Here is a 17018-nt window from a genome sequence, read left to right as displayed (position 1 = left end):
TTTGGTCAATAAATGTTGAAGAAATGTTGCTGTTTGCTCCAGTTTGAACCACTTTGAAGAAAATGTTAATAGAGTAAATCTGGCTTAAGTCATTTTATTGCTGATCATCTCGAATATTAAATTTATGTTGTGCTTAAAACTGTATTTAACATTTTTCATTCTATCAACATTATCACTTTCCCCTTTATCACATTCTTTACAAAAATGATTAATGTGGGCCCAATATTGGACTGCGTCTTTTCAAACTATAAAAAAAAAACAAAAAAATATATGTTCTTAAAAAAATTGGATATTATCGCTATTGTTTATTACAAGTGCAAATATATTCGGTTGTTATTATTTGTTTATTTGTAATGCGTTGTTCTTACTATGGTTTTTAATTGAAAATCTAAAATTTTTACTCTTTCTCTGTTTTTGTAATTGTTGTTGTTGATTTGTTTCACTTTTCTTTTAAAGTACATTATGTTGTTTTTGTATTTTTTTTTTTCACTTTGTTAAAATCTAAGGACTAACTATCACACTCCAATGTTTGTATTTTTAAAAATTTGTTGAAATTATTTCTTTATGTTGATGTTTTTGTAGTTTTGTTAAATCTCGTTTACTTAAAATATTGCCTTTGCCCATGTTGTTTTTTTTTTTGTTATTTTCTTCTGATTTGTTAGCTTTAAAATGTGTTGTTTTGTTGTTTTTGTATTACTTCACTTAACCTACAAATATATCTACAATTAATTATACGAGATATGAATAACAAAAATGAAAAAAATACAACGAAAAATTAAAAAAATTGTATATATATAAAAAACCATTATGAATGAAAAATGTAAAAAAAAAAAACAATAATAATTATTATAATAAGAATCAAATGCCTCTCGCTCTATTTCTCTCACATGATATCTTCTCTAAATTTCATTCTTTGTTTCGAGACCTATTTTCAAACAAAACAAAAAATTACGCTATGCTCTTTACATCATGGGATCTGATAAAGCCCCAACGCCCGCTTGTTCTCCTTGCAGAATGATGGCCATTCTTCTTTATGCATTCTACCACGCCTTCTTTAATCTTTTGCCGCAGGTGTCAAGACACCCTTATGCATTGGTTGCTATTGATGACTTTTGCTCAACAGATGAGCATTGAATTCGTACACATTGTTCAGCTGTTCCCCGCAAATATTACATTTCCATGGATTACTTTCACAATGACAACCCTTGTGCAGGAAGTAGAGAGTTTCGTCGGGAAATTCAATGCCACAGAACAGACAAGTGAGTATTTGTTTCCGATTGAGACCAGCCGAATCGTTTTCGGGTCCGGTCGATGTTATGGTGCCATTACAAATCGGCGTAGTGGACGAAGTGGCAGCTCCACATGTTGGTGTCAAACTGCTTTGTATCACATTATTGTTTTCCATGGAGGCAGCATTGCGAGTAATACGATTATTGGCCTTGGCACAAATACGGCGTTTCAGATCTTCCCGCAGCAATGATTTTAAGGGGGAAACCTAGCCATAAAAAAACCACAACAATAAATAAAAGCATTTCTTGGTATTTTATCTCCTCATACTTACCTTGATCAGCGACGTTAGTCTCGTATTTGGTGCTGAGAATTCCGATTCACTGCTATCGCCACCATTCATGGTCTCGCCATTGATAGAATTCTTGCCAGTGTCCTCGCTGGGAGGTTCCTAATAAAAATCAAACATGAATCAGTTTATTTTCATAAAACAACATTTCCTCTTCCTTTCTCTTCAATTTAATTCCCATTAAAAGAATCGAAATATATAAAATTAATATAAGTTTTTTTTTGCCACAAGACCCCAATTAGCAGAGAAAAGCTTCTCAGTCGAGGTGACATTAATTTTAACTATGGAAAACTCATATATGAAGAATTGAAATCTTGCTATAGAAACCGCTATTCGCCTAAGTTTATATGAACATTTTCATTAAACTTCTGAAGTTTTCCTATGGGAAATTTTATGCAGTCAAATCATTTGAAGTTTGGCTATTTAAATTTTTTATTCAACCAAGCTGAGTTGAAGCTTTCCCAAGCAAAATTCTAATTTTTAGTTTGGCAGAACTGAATCGAAGTTTTCTCAAAGAAAATTCAATTCAGCCAAAGTGAATCGAAGTTTTCCTACAGAAAATTCAATTCAGCCAAACTGAATCGAAATTTTCCTATCCTTAATTTTCCTTAATGCTGTATTGAAAATGGAAAAAAAATCAGCTCAGCTGAGTAGAAATATCTTTGAATTTCCTGTCCGAAAACTGTTATTTAGACAGATTGATTTGAGTTTCCCTGTGGGAAAACTTACCGAATTAGGATTCTCCTGTGGAAATTTCACTGTGTAAAATGTATTTTCCATACACTGAATACATACGGACAGATTTGTTCTCCTAAACCTTATCGAAATGATGGCTTAATTTTTCACTCAACACTTTTGTTCCCAAAAATAAAGTTAACAACAAAAAATATTTTCTTCCACTTCATAACCTACCCTCCACATCCGGAGCATGTTCATTTATATAGTATATATTTTCGGGAAAATATATTTAAATTAAGTACTACATCAACAACAACGTCTCCGGAAACTTACACTGACCTGCTTAATTGGTATGAGACTAATGGAGGGCGTTATGTGATTCTCATGATGGTTCTTCGGTGATACGGAAGTCAAGGCACCACATAAAGCTCCACCCGGTCCCATACTACCGACACCGTTGCCACTGCCACCGCCACCGCCGCCGCCGCTGCTGCTGCTGGCACTGCTACTGGTACTTGAAGGCAACGATTTGGCATTACAATCTAGCGGATGTTCTTGTGGCGGCATATTTATGGTCAACGGCACTGGTGACTCCATGAGGGTGTCACGATCATTGGGACCCATCACATCTCCCGTGGTACTGCCGGCCGATGATGTGGTCGTATTGTTGTTATTATTGTTGCTACTGCTATTGGGGGTGTTGCTGGCATTGGTGGTGCTGGTGTGACCCTGCAAATCAAATGCACGCAAAACGCATAAGAGGACATTCTCAACGGACGAACGAGTATAGAATGAAGTAGAGGAAGTCAATGAGTTTACTACAGACATAAGAGAATCATTAGAATTGGAACATTGATTTACATTGAACATAGCGTTATCCGAGAGGCCATTGTCGGGTAGTGTTGAGATCTCCACGTGGGGCGTTAGGAAATGCATTGGCGGTGTTGCATTTTCCAGGGAGCGTAGCGATTCACCGCTGTCGCTCTGGTGGCTGGGCATGCTGTTGGCGGCCGAGACAATGGCCGCATTGGAATTAACTGCATTAGCAGCAGCTGCGGCCGCTGCTGCAACGGCATTCAGACCAGTCGGCACATAACCGGCTGCAGCGGCGGCGGCAGCCACCTGTGATGCCTGTGACTCCAGAGCGAGTAACAGCGACGAAGAACCGCCCGGTCCAGGATTGTCCAAATCAATGCCATGTCTAAACCAAAAAAAAAAAAATTACAATTAGCTATTTAAATTCGTGGTGTGAATGGAGCGACAGACCTGTTGAAGAAATGTATCCTTAAAGATTTCATGGATCCAGCCCTGTAACTACACAATGGACAGGTTTTGACGAGATCATGTTGGCCCACATGCTCATTTTGGAAATGGGCCCGCATGGCAATTTGTCGCTGGAAACCCCGATTGCATATCGGGCAATGATACGGCAGCGTTTTTGTGTGTGTGGTAAAATGTTCCGCCAAGTGATCTTTGCGAAAGAATCTAAAAAAAAAAAAAAACAAACAGACACAAATTATTGCAACATCCGAGCCACCAGCCATAAGAAACCAGTTGCTTACCTCTTTTGGCACACTCGACACTCATAAGGCTTGACACCGGTGTGTCGCATTTTATGACGTCTCATGTTTGCACCATTCGAAAATTTCATATTGCAGACATCGCATTCGAACACTTTGCGGGACGCTGGCTGAGACGGATTTGTTGAATTGGCTGGGGCAGTGCAATTGCTACCATTGGCAATGGCGCTGACCACACCCCCACTGACCGGTGTTACCGAACCCCCCGGATGCTGATCTGGACCGCCACTGCTCGTTGCCGAGTTCTGTAGACTATCACCCCCATCGACATCTTCGTTTTTAAGGCGTGCTGCGGCAGCAGCTGAATTCGATAAACATTGTACTACATGCAAGAGCAATGTGGCTCGGGAGCTTGTCTCGAAATTGTCACAGCGTTCGCAACGGAATGTTGTAGGATTATTGGAGGCATTTGAATTGCTGTTGTTGTTGTTCGTTGAGAGATTTGTTGGCGATATACTGACATTGGCTGTAACTGGTGTGGAGATGGGCTTCTCGCCACCATTATCTGAGGACGAAGACGACTGATCTTCGGAGCTGTGGTGTAGCTGAAGCTGTTGTTGCTGCTGCTGGTGATGATGATGGTGTTCTTTAAGGCTACGCAAGGCATGAGCGTGTGAGGCTAATGTATTGTGATGTAACAGTGACGCTGTTGTTGACATATCAACAATGAGTCCATTATCTTTGAGCGATAGCTCCATTTGACCGGCAGAACTCATTGTGTCGGTCATTTTGCTGCAAAGAAATTGGAAAAGAACAAGAAACGGTTAGTTACGTTGATGGGGGCAAATTAAAATAATAATATAGCTCTCAATTACTTGGGAGTGAGAAATGAGATTCCTTCTTTAAAAAAATAAACTGAATGATTTTTTTCTATCAAAAAAATAAAGACATATTTTTTTACAAGCCGATTTTTGTATAGAAAAAAAAATTAGAGAAACAATGGCAGCGTCTTTTTTCAATAAAAAAATTCCTCTGAGATGACGTCAGTTATTATTCGATAGAAAGGCCTTTTATATAGAAAAACCTAAATCTTTATAGAAAAAAAAAACTCTATAGAAAATAATACATTAGTTTCACAGGTTAGATTTTATATAGAAAAACATGCTTCTCCAGCTGAGGTTAGATTTTTTCCTATAGAAAAACGATATCAGAGGTCAACATTTTTTGATGCAGGAAAAACACCTCACTGAGGACAGGTTGAGAATTCCCCATTAGCTACCAAGAAATATATTCTTTAAAAATAAGTATTCTTTGATTTTCCATAGAAACTATTTGTATATCCAATAGCAAATCTGTATGTACGTATTTATAAGACCTCACCTGCCCGCAGTTCACTTACCACCGATTATTTTGAAAAGATCAAATACTTTTTACTAAAGCTTTTTTAAAAACAAGCTCCCATTATCAAAATCACATCGCGTCAGCTTTATCAACACTTAATGTAGTTGAAGATTATGATTGATCGTTGACGTTTTTCGATGCTGGATTAAGGTCTCTGCAAGTGAACTTTCAACTCAACCTACATTCACAAATACAGCTTGCATTGACAAACGAGCTTAAGCACAGCATGGTCAGCCGAGACCATTTGGATGGGGAAGTTCGAAAATACATACTCATATGCGGGATTAACATATGTAGGTATTTGCGACGAATTTGATCTCAATTTTTCAACACTCAACTAAAATAAATACATGAGAATGAAATGCTGCTACTGTATCTAAACATATCCATGGCACACATGTCGGATATGAGTACGTATGTACGTATGTGCATGCACATATTAGTAAAACACTCATACTTCAGTGGAAACTGCAATGGAGGGATTTTATAGACGAATAATTGGAATTCAGCACTAGGTTGAATTGAGGAAAACATGAATTTAGCCCCCGCTGAATTGTGATTTGTATCGGAAAACTTGAATTCAGGCCCGGTTTTATTGAGTTTTCCCATAGGAAAACTTAAATTCCGCTTCGAATGATTTCGCTGGAATTCAACCCAGGTTTACTTGAATTCGGCCCCGCATAAATTGAGTTTTTCCCCGGCTGAAGTGTGGTTTTTATAGAAAAGTTTGAATTCAGCCCTGGCTTAGTTCACTTTTCCCTTAGGAAAATAAAAATTCAACTTCGGCTGACTTTTGATTTCTATAGGAAAAGCTGGAATTCAGCGCACTCAGCCCTGCCTTGACTTGAAACTTAAATTTAGCACCGGCTGAATTGTGGTTTTTATAGGAAAGCTTGAATTCAGGCCAGGCTTGACTGACTTTTCCCATAAGAAAACTTACCCAGGCTTAATTGACTATTCCCATAGGAAAACTTAAATTCCGCTTCGGTAATTTTATTTTTCTATAGGAAAAGCTGGAATTCAACCCCAGAAAACTTAAATAATTGGTGTTTCTAAAATAAAATTTCAATTTTTTAATGATATGTATGTCAAAAACCTAAGTTAATTCCATATGGAATTTATATAGCTCCCCAGGGAATTTTATATTGCAGGGAAATCCCCACTTTTCAAGAATTTGTTTTTATCCCCAAAATAGCAACAACAAAAACACAACTAATACAACAGATTACTTCTACAACCATATACATAGCCAACAGCATGTTGTACAATAGCTAGGTCGTCGTTAGATACGACGAACGCATGCAAGTGTAAAGCAGAGCGAGCAGAGCTTGTGCTCAATTTTACTTGCTTGGTTTTTGGCTATACGGCCGTCAAGCCAGCCTACCTGCTTGCCAGTCAGTCAGCCAGTTAGTCAGCTATATAAACTAGTTTCTGATGCGATTTCCCAACCCATGGACGGTTCGTCATAGAGGACGTTGTCGTCATCATGCTGCTGCCGATTGGTTTGGCTGGTTGTTTGGCAGACCAAAGAAGTCGGCGTCTCGACTAGCCAAATGTTATGGTAAAGGCATTTGGAACATTGACTCTGTCGCAAAGAAAAAAAAACAGTAGTTTGTGTTTTTGTATTCCATCAGGTGGATATGGGCAACAACAGTAACAACAAAAACAGCTATTAAGCATGCATTCTATGTGCAATATTCGGTATGTGTGCAGCCAGCCAATTCGATGTTGTGCTAAATGTGAATATTTTTTGGCTGATGATGATGGTAATGGTAATGGCGCTGGTGGTTGAAGATTTCAAGAATATTTTTGTTGTTGCTTCTATAGTTTCGTGGCTGCTGCTGTTTTTGGCATATGGTAACCCACCAGTGTACTTTAGCCATTATAGAAGTTATTGAACAGCCAGCTAGCTAGCACAGGTACGTCGTAGTCAGATGGATGGATAGATAGATAGATACTTATTGCGAAAATAGACGTGTTTCGTAGCTTCAACCCATAGACTTTTAGACTATGGCCCACCATAGAAGAAGCAACACTAAAAAAAGATGTTTTATGTTGCAATTCTTTTTTTGTCTTGTTTTTGGAACGTTTTGGTTGTTTGATTTGATGGGGTTTTATTTGGCGATTTTTTGTGGGTTTCTAAAGAGTTGAGTAACACTTGAAATAAAAAATAAATATGATTTACAAAATAGGCAGAGCAGCAAAACGCAAATGTTAGAGGATGAAGTGTTAAGACTCCAGGTGCAAGTGCCAATGGGCCACAAAGCTATAGGAATAATGTATTTTGGCTTGAATGAAGATTTTAATAGAATTTAGCTTTCAATGATCTTTGATTTAGCTGAGTCTGATTGACGATTTTGCACTCGGTCAGCTGAAACGCAATTTCTATTGGAAAACTTGTATCTAACACAGGTAAAAGCTTTAACCTGTCTCATAAAAAACGTAAATTCAGCTGGAGCTGAACGAACTTCAGTTTTCCTAGAAAAAAAAACTCAATTCAGTCGGCGCTGAATTCAAGCTTTCCCAAAGAAAACTCAATGCCCCCGAGGCTGAGTTTAAGTTTTCCCATGGTACAATGATATCAAGGTAGGGCTATGATACCATATGAATTCAATTTTGTTTTGATTCTAATTCTGACATTACAAGCCAAACAGGTAGACCTCTATACTTGCAATTTTTTCAAAGTTGGCCTACCTTTTCTTCATTGTACCATGAGTTTTCCCATAGAACATTCAAGTGAATTCAAGTTTTCACATATTAAACTTAATTCACCCGTGGCTGAATTTCAGTTTCCACATAGAAACCTCAATTCAGCCAGGGCTGAATTCAAGTTTCCACATAGAAAACTCAATTCAGCCAAGGCGGAATTCAATTTTTCATATAGAAAACTCAATTCAGCCGGGGCTGAATTCAAAATTTCCAGCCATTTACAGTTTTTATAGGAAAATCAAGTAAAATGTTTCTTTTAGCCGGGCTGAATTCATTTTTTTTTTTTCTATAGAAAAATCAGTTTAGCCAGGCTAAATTAAATGTAATGTGTAGAAAAATAACTTTAGCTAAGCTGAATTCAATTTTTTCTATAGAACACAACATCCGAAGGTTTTCTATTGAGGACAAGCTTTTTATGTGTCTTCTAAGAAAAGGAACTACTCTAAGAAAAGAGGCCCTATTTGACAAAACCCCTTACGAGGGTTTCTATTAAAGTAATCGGCTTTTGCAGATTCCTATAAAAGAAGGCCCATTCGAAGTCTTATATAAAATAATGTCTCTTTCGACATCTTCTAAGAAAGAGGACCCTTCCGCAGATTTCTACAGAAGAAAGCCCCTTCGAAGTCTTCTATAAAAGATCGCCACTTTTGAGATTTACTAAGAAACGGAACCTACTGCGTTGCATAAGAGAAGGCTCTCTTTAAGAGTTTTTATGAGAAAAATCCCTTTTTAAGATTCATACAAAAGAATGTCACTTTATGGTCTTCTTAAAAATGAAAGTGGTACCACAAGAAAGTGGTCAGTTTAAGGTATTTTTACCTTCAATTTTTCGAGGGTTTTTATAAAAGAGCTCCCCTTTCGAAGATTCATACGAAAGAAACATACCCCGTTGGAAGTCTTCGATTCGAGAATTCTTTTTTTTTTTGTGGGGGGGTCTTCTAAGAAAGAGGTCCTATAAGAGTTCTTGTACCAACAGCTTTCTTCTATAAACAATAGCTCTTTCAAAGTCTTCTTGTATGAAAGAAATCCCTATTTTAAGTTATTCCATAAAGAAGCGATCTCTTTGTTAGATCATCGTCAATGACCAAAATGGTTCCTTCGAATATTTTTCATAGAATAAGACTATTTTGATTTCAAAGCCGTTCTCTTTTAAAAAAAAACTACCTCTTTTGAGATCTTCTGTTAAAATTTCCTCTTTCCTCATAATTTTTTAAAGAGTTCTCATTTTACGGGCGTCGATAAAAGAGAAACGAACTTAACGTCTTCACAGTAGTTTTCATAGAACAGACATTTTAAATTTCTTCTATAAAAGAAAACATCGTTTGATTAATTCTATGATAGAATATTTATAAGGGAGAGCATTCTGTTTCAATGATAGAGGAGAGTCCCTTGTTGAGTCCTTTTAGTAAAGTCATTTTTCTTGGAAGACTGCCTCTTTTGAGGTCGGCTATAAACCAATAGCTTACATAGAAGGAAATTTTTTTAATTTCCTCTATAAATGAAACCATCTTCTGATGAATTGTATGAGAGAATATGTTTAAGGAAGATCTTTTTTAAGGTCTTCAGTACGAGAAGAGCTAGTTAAACGTCTTCTTTAAGGGAACATTTCTCTTTAGGATAATAAAAGAACATTAGGTCTTTAGGATAATAGAAGATTTCATTTGATGTTTTTGATAATAGAATTACTTATTTGACGGTTTCCTTCGGTGTATTTTGTAACAACGTCTCTTCAGATATCTTCTGGAAAATTTCTGGTTCAAAAGTGAATTTCCTTTTGAATTTCTTACGGTTCCAGATATTGCATAAAATGCCTTTAAGATATATTTTACAAACAATAAATTGTAGATAACCTGGAACGAAATACGTTTTTTTATCGCCGTTGAAGTTTACATGTACTCAAAAACCTTGAAAAGATGATTTATGGTTTTCAAGTGTCTCCATCGTCTTTTCCCTTTCATCTCATAATGAGGCAAACTAAAAACATAAATAGAGTGGGATATCCAAAAAGCAGTTCAAAGTGTCAAATTCGACAATAAAATATCATCAAGTGGAACGTTGTTGTCGTCGTCGTTGTCATCATCATCCAAAAAACACAAAATACCCGCCAAGGTTACCTTGAACTTCAGGAAGCTGGTATTGGTTTGTGAGTGTGTGTGTGTGTGTAATCAGCAACTCCCCAGGTAAGAGCAAGAGTAAAAAACAAATCTCCCCTCCAAACGAAAAAAAGCAAACAGAAGAAGAAGGTATTCGGGTTCGATTTGAATTATTGTTTTTTTTTTTTTTTTTTTTGATTAACTGAAAAAACTGCATTTAGATTGCGCAAACAATGCGCACTAACACACACTGTCTCACATAACACCAGATCATCTTCCTTGACTGACGGAGCTTTTCCATAAAACAAAGAAATCATTTTGTGTTTTTGGACCATATCCAATTAACATTGAATATTGTGTCAAATGGTACGGAAAAGATTGTTTGCCCCACAATACAACCCACACACACACAGGCACACACACTCCAATACATACGCTTTATAATCTTGAATGTGGCCAAAAAGCAAATCTAATCCAGCAGCAGAAGCAGTAACAAAGCCATAGCCACCACCATTACCATTCCATCCATCCGTCCGTCATTAAGTTTGCCTAGCATTAATGCAGAGCTGGGAATGGGAATATAATGATGTTTACAACAACAAACCAGCCACCAGTATTTTTGTTGTGAATTGTGAAAGATTGCTCATCTTTGTCTGATTTATGGATGCCATGAGATGTCTGTGTGTGTGTGTGGAACACTTTGGCAAATTGAATGAAAAGATGCAGACAATAGAGAAGAAGAATGCTACATAAAAAACGAAGAAAGAAGGTGTTGTTGGTTGGTTGCTATGTTTTGATATCAAAACCCAACGGAATTAGACTATAGAGGTAATCATTTGACACTATTCTCAAACAATATAACTCATTTTAAGGGAATTTAAACTTATTATTCTATGAAGGACGCAAATAGGTCTTTTTTAAAAAAGACTCCAAACTGTGGCCTATATTTATGTAGGTCTTCATTCAGAAAGCAACAAAATTACTATTTTTCTACCAAAGACCCCAACTAGGGTTTCACTCCATACCAGACCTTCAATGGGGTCTCGTATCATAGATCACAAAACTGGACTTTCCTCCATAGAATGTGTTAAAGGAATTCTCTTCTTTCCACCGAACACTTCAAATTAAGACCTCAAGAGAGGCCAGCCTCCAAAAGAGACCCTCTTTATCACAGACGACCTTCTATGGAAGAAGATCTCTTTTAAGTTTTCCTAAGAAACAGCACTTACTGATGAGTAAAATAAGGCTCATTTTATGAGAGAAATCCCCTTCAAAGATTCCTACAAAAGAAGGTCACTTCGAAGTTTACTATAAAAGAATACATCTTTCGAGGTCTTCCAAGAAAGAGGGGGTCTATTGAGGTCCTCACTGTTTCGATGGTTTTTATAAAAGAGATCGCCTTTTGAAGAATCCTACAAAAGAAGACACCTTCGAAGTATCGTTTGACCCCTTTGGACGTCTTCTGTAAGAGTATGCCTTTTTGGGGTCTTCTAAAAATTAATAACTATTTTGAGGACTATAAAAGACTATTAAGGAAAGAAGTGCTGTTTCGAAGACTCCCACAAAAGAAGGTCCATTCAAAATCGTCTCTAAAAAACTCTTCTTTAAAAAAAGACGTGTTCTATTCTAGAACTTCTTCTACAAGAGAGATCTCCTTTCAAATGAGACCTCAAGAGAGATCTTCTTTCTCCATAGAAAACCATAAGCGAGGTCTACTTTAATAGAAGACCTCAAGAGAAGTCTAATCCTATAGAAGACCTCAAATGAGGTCTACTTCAATAGAAGACCTAAAGAGAGGTCTGCTTCATAGAACGAAAAAATGTCTATTACTCTAGCAGACATCAAATGAGGCCTTCAAGATGATCTCAAGAGGGCTACTTATTTTATAAAAGGTTTTGATTTTCAAAAATGACCCAAGAGATTTCTTCTTCTTTTATCGAATACTTCAAAATATCTTATCATTGTATAGAAAACGTCCAACCTCGAAAGATGACGTATTCTATACAAATCCTCGAAAACGTACTCTATTATGCTTGAGGTCTTGCAATGCAAGATGACTTGCATCCATCTTCTAAAAAAAGAAAAAAAAAACATCTGATTAAAGAAGACACCTCTTCGGCTTCTTAATGACAGAGGACCTTTTTGGGGTTATTCTATAGGAGAAACCCTCTCTTTTAAGGTCATCTATGGAAAAGGCCTCCATTGAGGACTGCCACGAACAAAACCTCTCTTCAACGGTTTTCTATGAAGACTTTTTGAAGACTTCTATAAAATAACCTTCGTTTCAAAAACTTCCCTCGAAAAAATCCACTTTTTAAGTCATCTGTGGAAATATAGCATACTTAAGGTATTTATGGAAAAATGTAGAGGTATTAAAAAATGGAAACATCTTCTGCCCTCTTTTGAGTACATTTCCATTAACTTGTCTAATAGGAACCTTCCGATTAGACCTTCTTTTATCTATTTTCATGGTCAAGTATTCTTTTTTTTTTTGTTTAACCCAAAATGCTGTTCCGAATTCCACAGATTCATTATGGATATATCTCGTCAAAGACTGTGCGTGAAAGAAGAAATCACAAAAAAAAACACCTAAACTGGATTACCAAAACAAGATAATGATGCACCGCTCTTTAAAGTTTTATGACGGAGCAGATGAGGCCAGCAGATACTCAAAAAATACATTCATGTCCCACTCTGTGCAAAAGACAATGCCATGAATGCTTGGGAATTTGTTGAATAATAAATAAAAAACACAAACTAGCAAATAATTAATTAATAGATTCATAGTCAGAAAATTAATGAGCAGGGCTACATAGCTGACTAGTTGGCTGGCTGACTATTTTGACTTTATTTTTTAGCCAACATTTTTTTTATACATCCACACGACAAAAAACGACTTCAGCACAAAGCGCATCTTAACGAAGTCATTAGGTCAAGTTTTTAAGGCCAACTAGGTCATTTTGCTTTTGATACTGAATTGAAACAAAAACACCACACCACCACAGCAACGTAAAGGTTGTTGTGGCTCAAAGCAAATGTTTTGAACAGAAGCAAAAAAGAAAGAGAAAAAAAGAAATTAGAAGAAGAGAAAAATTCACAAGACCACATAACTCACGAACACCAGGTTTTTTAAAAAGGGGGTGAATGTGGTACGCCATCAACAACACCATGCTAGGATGGTGGGGGGCAGCCATGAGGCCAGGCCCCAACATCATCATCATTGGCACCCATAACACACAGCCATCATCATCGTCAGTGCCTACAAACCATAACATTAGGTGTTGGTAGAGGGTAAGTTGGTGTCTAACCCACCACATGCATTATAGTCAAAGAGGGCCCCACATCTCCACCTACCTCCCTTCCTCATCCAAGCACATTGGGAACACTAGCCCATAAAATATATTTTTTTATATGACAGCCCTGAAAATTGCGTTTGAGTTTCATGCAAAACAGGCACACACACACTCGCCCACTAGGGTGTTAGTGTTATTAGTTCGCCCAGTGGGCAACCAACCTATCTACCTACATTCATATTATGCAAATGATGTAAACAACGTTGCCAGATGAGCGCCAAAGATGCTATTTAGCCCACAAAAAATGGGTCATCACTGATTTTAATGACCCGCTTTGCGAAGGGAAGTGATGATTGATGTTGTGTGACACGAAATGTGAAAAGATAATGGCACTCAAATTCCGCCTAACTTTTATTCAAATTTGCCAATAGTTAAGATGTTACCCCGAAAATAATTTCATCATCATCGGCATCATCCAAATGTCGTTAAAATTTGCCTTAAGGCCAAGGCCTTAAAATGTTGATGGAATATATTAACAAAGGGAAAAGGAATGCAAGTAACATAATAACCGAGTTTCAACTAGATTTAGTTTGTAGTCGACAATACACTGATTCAATAAATACAGTATTGAACTCTTTGCAGTGGACATTTGGGAGATATTGATTCATAAGAAGGGGAATCAGAACCAGCTCAAAAAAAAATATTACTAATTGAATAGAAAGAGACTAATTTAAAAAAAAATGCTGTCCTGCAACCCCTCAGATTCCAAACATACATGGCAAAAACTGTGTCAAATCTATCCGTTCTGAAAAGTGAATATAAAAATGTTCACAATATTTATTTAGGTCTACCTGGAGACATGTAATTGGGGATTTTAAAACCTCGCTCAAGACCAGAAATTGATGAAAACCAATAATCTTTTTTTGTGAAAGTCTTCCTTTTTCTTAAAAAAAGAACCCATAAAGGCCAGAAATCGTGAATTTTTTTAATCAACCTGAAAATTATGGATTTTGTAAAGAAGCATTCTCAAAAATGAGAAATCGTTTACTTTTTATGCTTTTAGGCGACCTCAAGATCATATATATATATATATATATATATATACATATATATATATATATATATATATATATATATATATATATATATATATATATATATATATATATATATATATTAAACCTACAAGAATATAAGATATTGTGAATTTTTTTTGCGTTTTTCCAACCTACCTTAAGGATCCAAACTCTTGGATTTTTGAAGATTTTTTAAAGTTCCCTGGAGAGGAAATCCCTTGAAATTTTTAAACTATTTTTCAACATACCCTAAATATAAAAAATCGTAGTTGTTTTAAAGATCTTTAAATTTTTGAAGATTCTTAGCAAGAACAAATAAAAAAGCTGTAAGTTGGGCCGGGCCCAACTTTGAATACCCTCCAACATTTGGAACGAATTTGACAATTTTCGAAAAAAAATAAAATCCGTTAAAAGTTCTGTTAAAATCTTAAAAATACCGAATATCGCCGTTATATTAGGGTCTATACGACGACATGGACCTGCATAGGCAACTTTTGTCATAAGCCATTACAATATACAAATGCTTGAAAAAATCAGTGAATAGTGAGATAAAATCATCAAAATATCGAATATTGGTACCGTTATATGGGGGCTATACGAAGACGTTGACCTGCACAGAAAATTTTCTGTCTTAGGCTGTAGTATCCATTACGAACTTCAAATACCAAATTTGAAACGATTCCGGTGAATAATCGCTAAAATCATCAAAATACCGAATATAGGGAGGTGCCGTTATATGGGGGCTATACGAAGACGTTGACCTGCACAGACAATTTCCTGTCTTAGGCTGTAGTATCCATTATAAACTTCAGATATCAAATTTGACACAATAATGTCGCTAAAATCATCAAAATACCGAATATCGGTAGGTATCGTTATATGGGGGCTATACGAAGACGAGGACCTGCACAGACAATTTTCTGTCTTAGACTGTAGTATTCATTTCGAACTTCAAATACAAAATTTGAAACAATTCCGCTGAATAATGTCGCTAAAATCATTTAAATACCGAATATCGGGAGGTACCGTTATATGGGGGCTATACGAAGACATGGATCTGCACAGACAATTTTCTGTCATAGGCTGTAGTATCCATTTCGAACCACAAATACCAAAATAGAAACAATTCTGGTGAATAATGTCGCTAAATTCATTTAAATACCGAATATAGGGAGGTAACGTTTTTCAATACCAAAAGTTCGACAGACATAATATACATTTGAGTAAAATTTTATCAATCTACTTTATTTCGTTCGGAAGCTAGAGTGATTTCCACAGACGGACGGACATCGCTTAATCGACATAGAATTTTATGCTGATCAAGAATTTATATACTTTGCGGGGTTTAAAATGTATATTTCGAAGTGTTAAAAACGGAGGGTTTTCTTATTGCACTTTTCTTTTGCCTTACCATCATACAAAACAACAACGTTGCCACTATTTTCAAATAATCTCCTACACACCAAATATACATGCAAATGTAAGTGTGTAAGTAAACGCAAAATAGGCCCCATTCTTTCCATTACCTAGTAGATGTCACTTTTCCTTTCCTTTTGTTTTTTTTTCAGTTTATTCGGCAAACGGTTACTAAAAATAGGGTTCAGTTGTGTTACAAAAAAATTAGACAGTGCTGCAAAATATTTCACGTACACACACGACAAATCAAAATCTCAACAAAAAATCTCAAAAAAAAAGCAAAAAAGAAAAATTTAAACGAAACCAGTAAGGAAAGCTCAAAAGTCGGGCGGGGCCGACTATATGATACCCTACACCACTATGCATATTTAGTAGAGCTCTCGTAAAAAGGTTTATACAGGGCATTTCAGAGCTCTATGATATTTGGTACAAAATCAAAATCTATCTAATTTTATCGTGCATTTTACGAACTATAGCTATCTCTGAACCGGGTTTCTCCAAATTGTACGTATTAGCTTCTAGACTGAATTCGGTCTTATGTACGAAAATTCAGGTGATTTGGGCTGATATTGACCATTTAGTGCACATTTAACCCGAAATCGGATGAAGATATATATGGGAGCTATATCCAAATCTAAACCGATTTCGATAAAATTTAAAACAGCTATTCCTGTGCTCCATCTAATACCTGGTACCAAATATCACGGTAGTGGAGTGAATATCACGAATGTATGGGACTAAAACACTAAATCGGATGAAACATATATATGGTTGCTATATCTATATCTGAACCGATTTTCACTAAATTTGATATACTTGCTTCTAGGCTGAATTTGGTCCGATGTACTAAAATTCAGTCCATTTGGATTTATATCGGCCATTTGGTGCACAATTAACCCGAAATCAGATGAAGATATATATGGGAGCTATATCCAAATCTGAACCGATTTCGATAAAATTACAAACAGCTATTTCTGGGCTGTATCTTATATCTGGTACCAAATATCATTCTTGTGAAGTGCATATTACGAATGTGAGAGGCTTAAACACCAAATCGGATAAAACATATATATGGGAGCTATAGCTGTTTCTGAACCGATTTTCTCCAAATTTGTTGTATTTTCTTTACGGCTAATCCCGGTTACATGTGCCAAAATTCGGGCCATTTGGGCTGATATTGGCCATTTGGTGGTCAATTAACCCGAAATCGGATGAAGATATATATGGGAGCTATATCCAAATCTGAACCGATTTCG

The 17018-nt window shown here is 36.3% G+C and overlaps 1 protein-coding gene across 3 annotated transcripts in view; it reads right to left on the bottom strand.

Moving 5' to 3' along the window:
• Positions 1 to 271: 271 nt before the first annotated feature.
• LOC131800356 (DNA-binding protein Ikaros-like) overlaps positions 272 to 17018 on the bottom strand; it is a 51466-nt gene continuing 34719 nt past the window's right edge. For 2 of the 3 annotated variants that reach the window (XM_059120552.1, XM_059120553.1), the window contains exons 2-7: positions 3817 to 4566; positions 3521 to 3739; positions 3116 to 3455; positions 2588 to 2983; positions 1562 to 1678; positions 272 to 1495 (exon numbers count right to left, since the gene is read on the bottom strand). In XM_059120552.1, coding sequence (XP_058976535.1) covers positions 1100 to 1495; positions 1562 to 1678; positions 2588 to 2983; positions 3116 to 3455; positions 3521 to 3739; positions 3817 to 4562 — 2214 coding nt within the window. In that variant the 5' untranslated portion in view covers positions 4563 to 4566 and the 3' untranslated portion in view covers positions 272 to 1099. The remainder of the gene's footprint in view (positions 1496 to 1561; positions 1679 to 2587; positions 2984 to 3115; positions 3456 to 3520; positions 3740 to 3816; positions 4567 to 17018) is intronic. The other variant, XM_059120554.1, reaches the window with a different exon arrangement.

This window comes from Musca domestica, unplaced genomic scaffold (assembly GCF_030504385.1).
Source record: "Musca domestica strain aabys unplaced genomic scaffold, Musca_domestica.polishedcontigs.V.1.1 17, whole genome shotgun sequence".
In the NCBI taxonomy this organism is placed as follows: Eukaryota; Metazoa; Arthropoda; class Insecta; order Diptera; family Muscidae; genus Musca; species Musca domestica.
The sequence above is the reverse complement of the archived record's forward strand: the minus strand, read 5'-3'. Positions and strand labels throughout refer to the sequence as shown.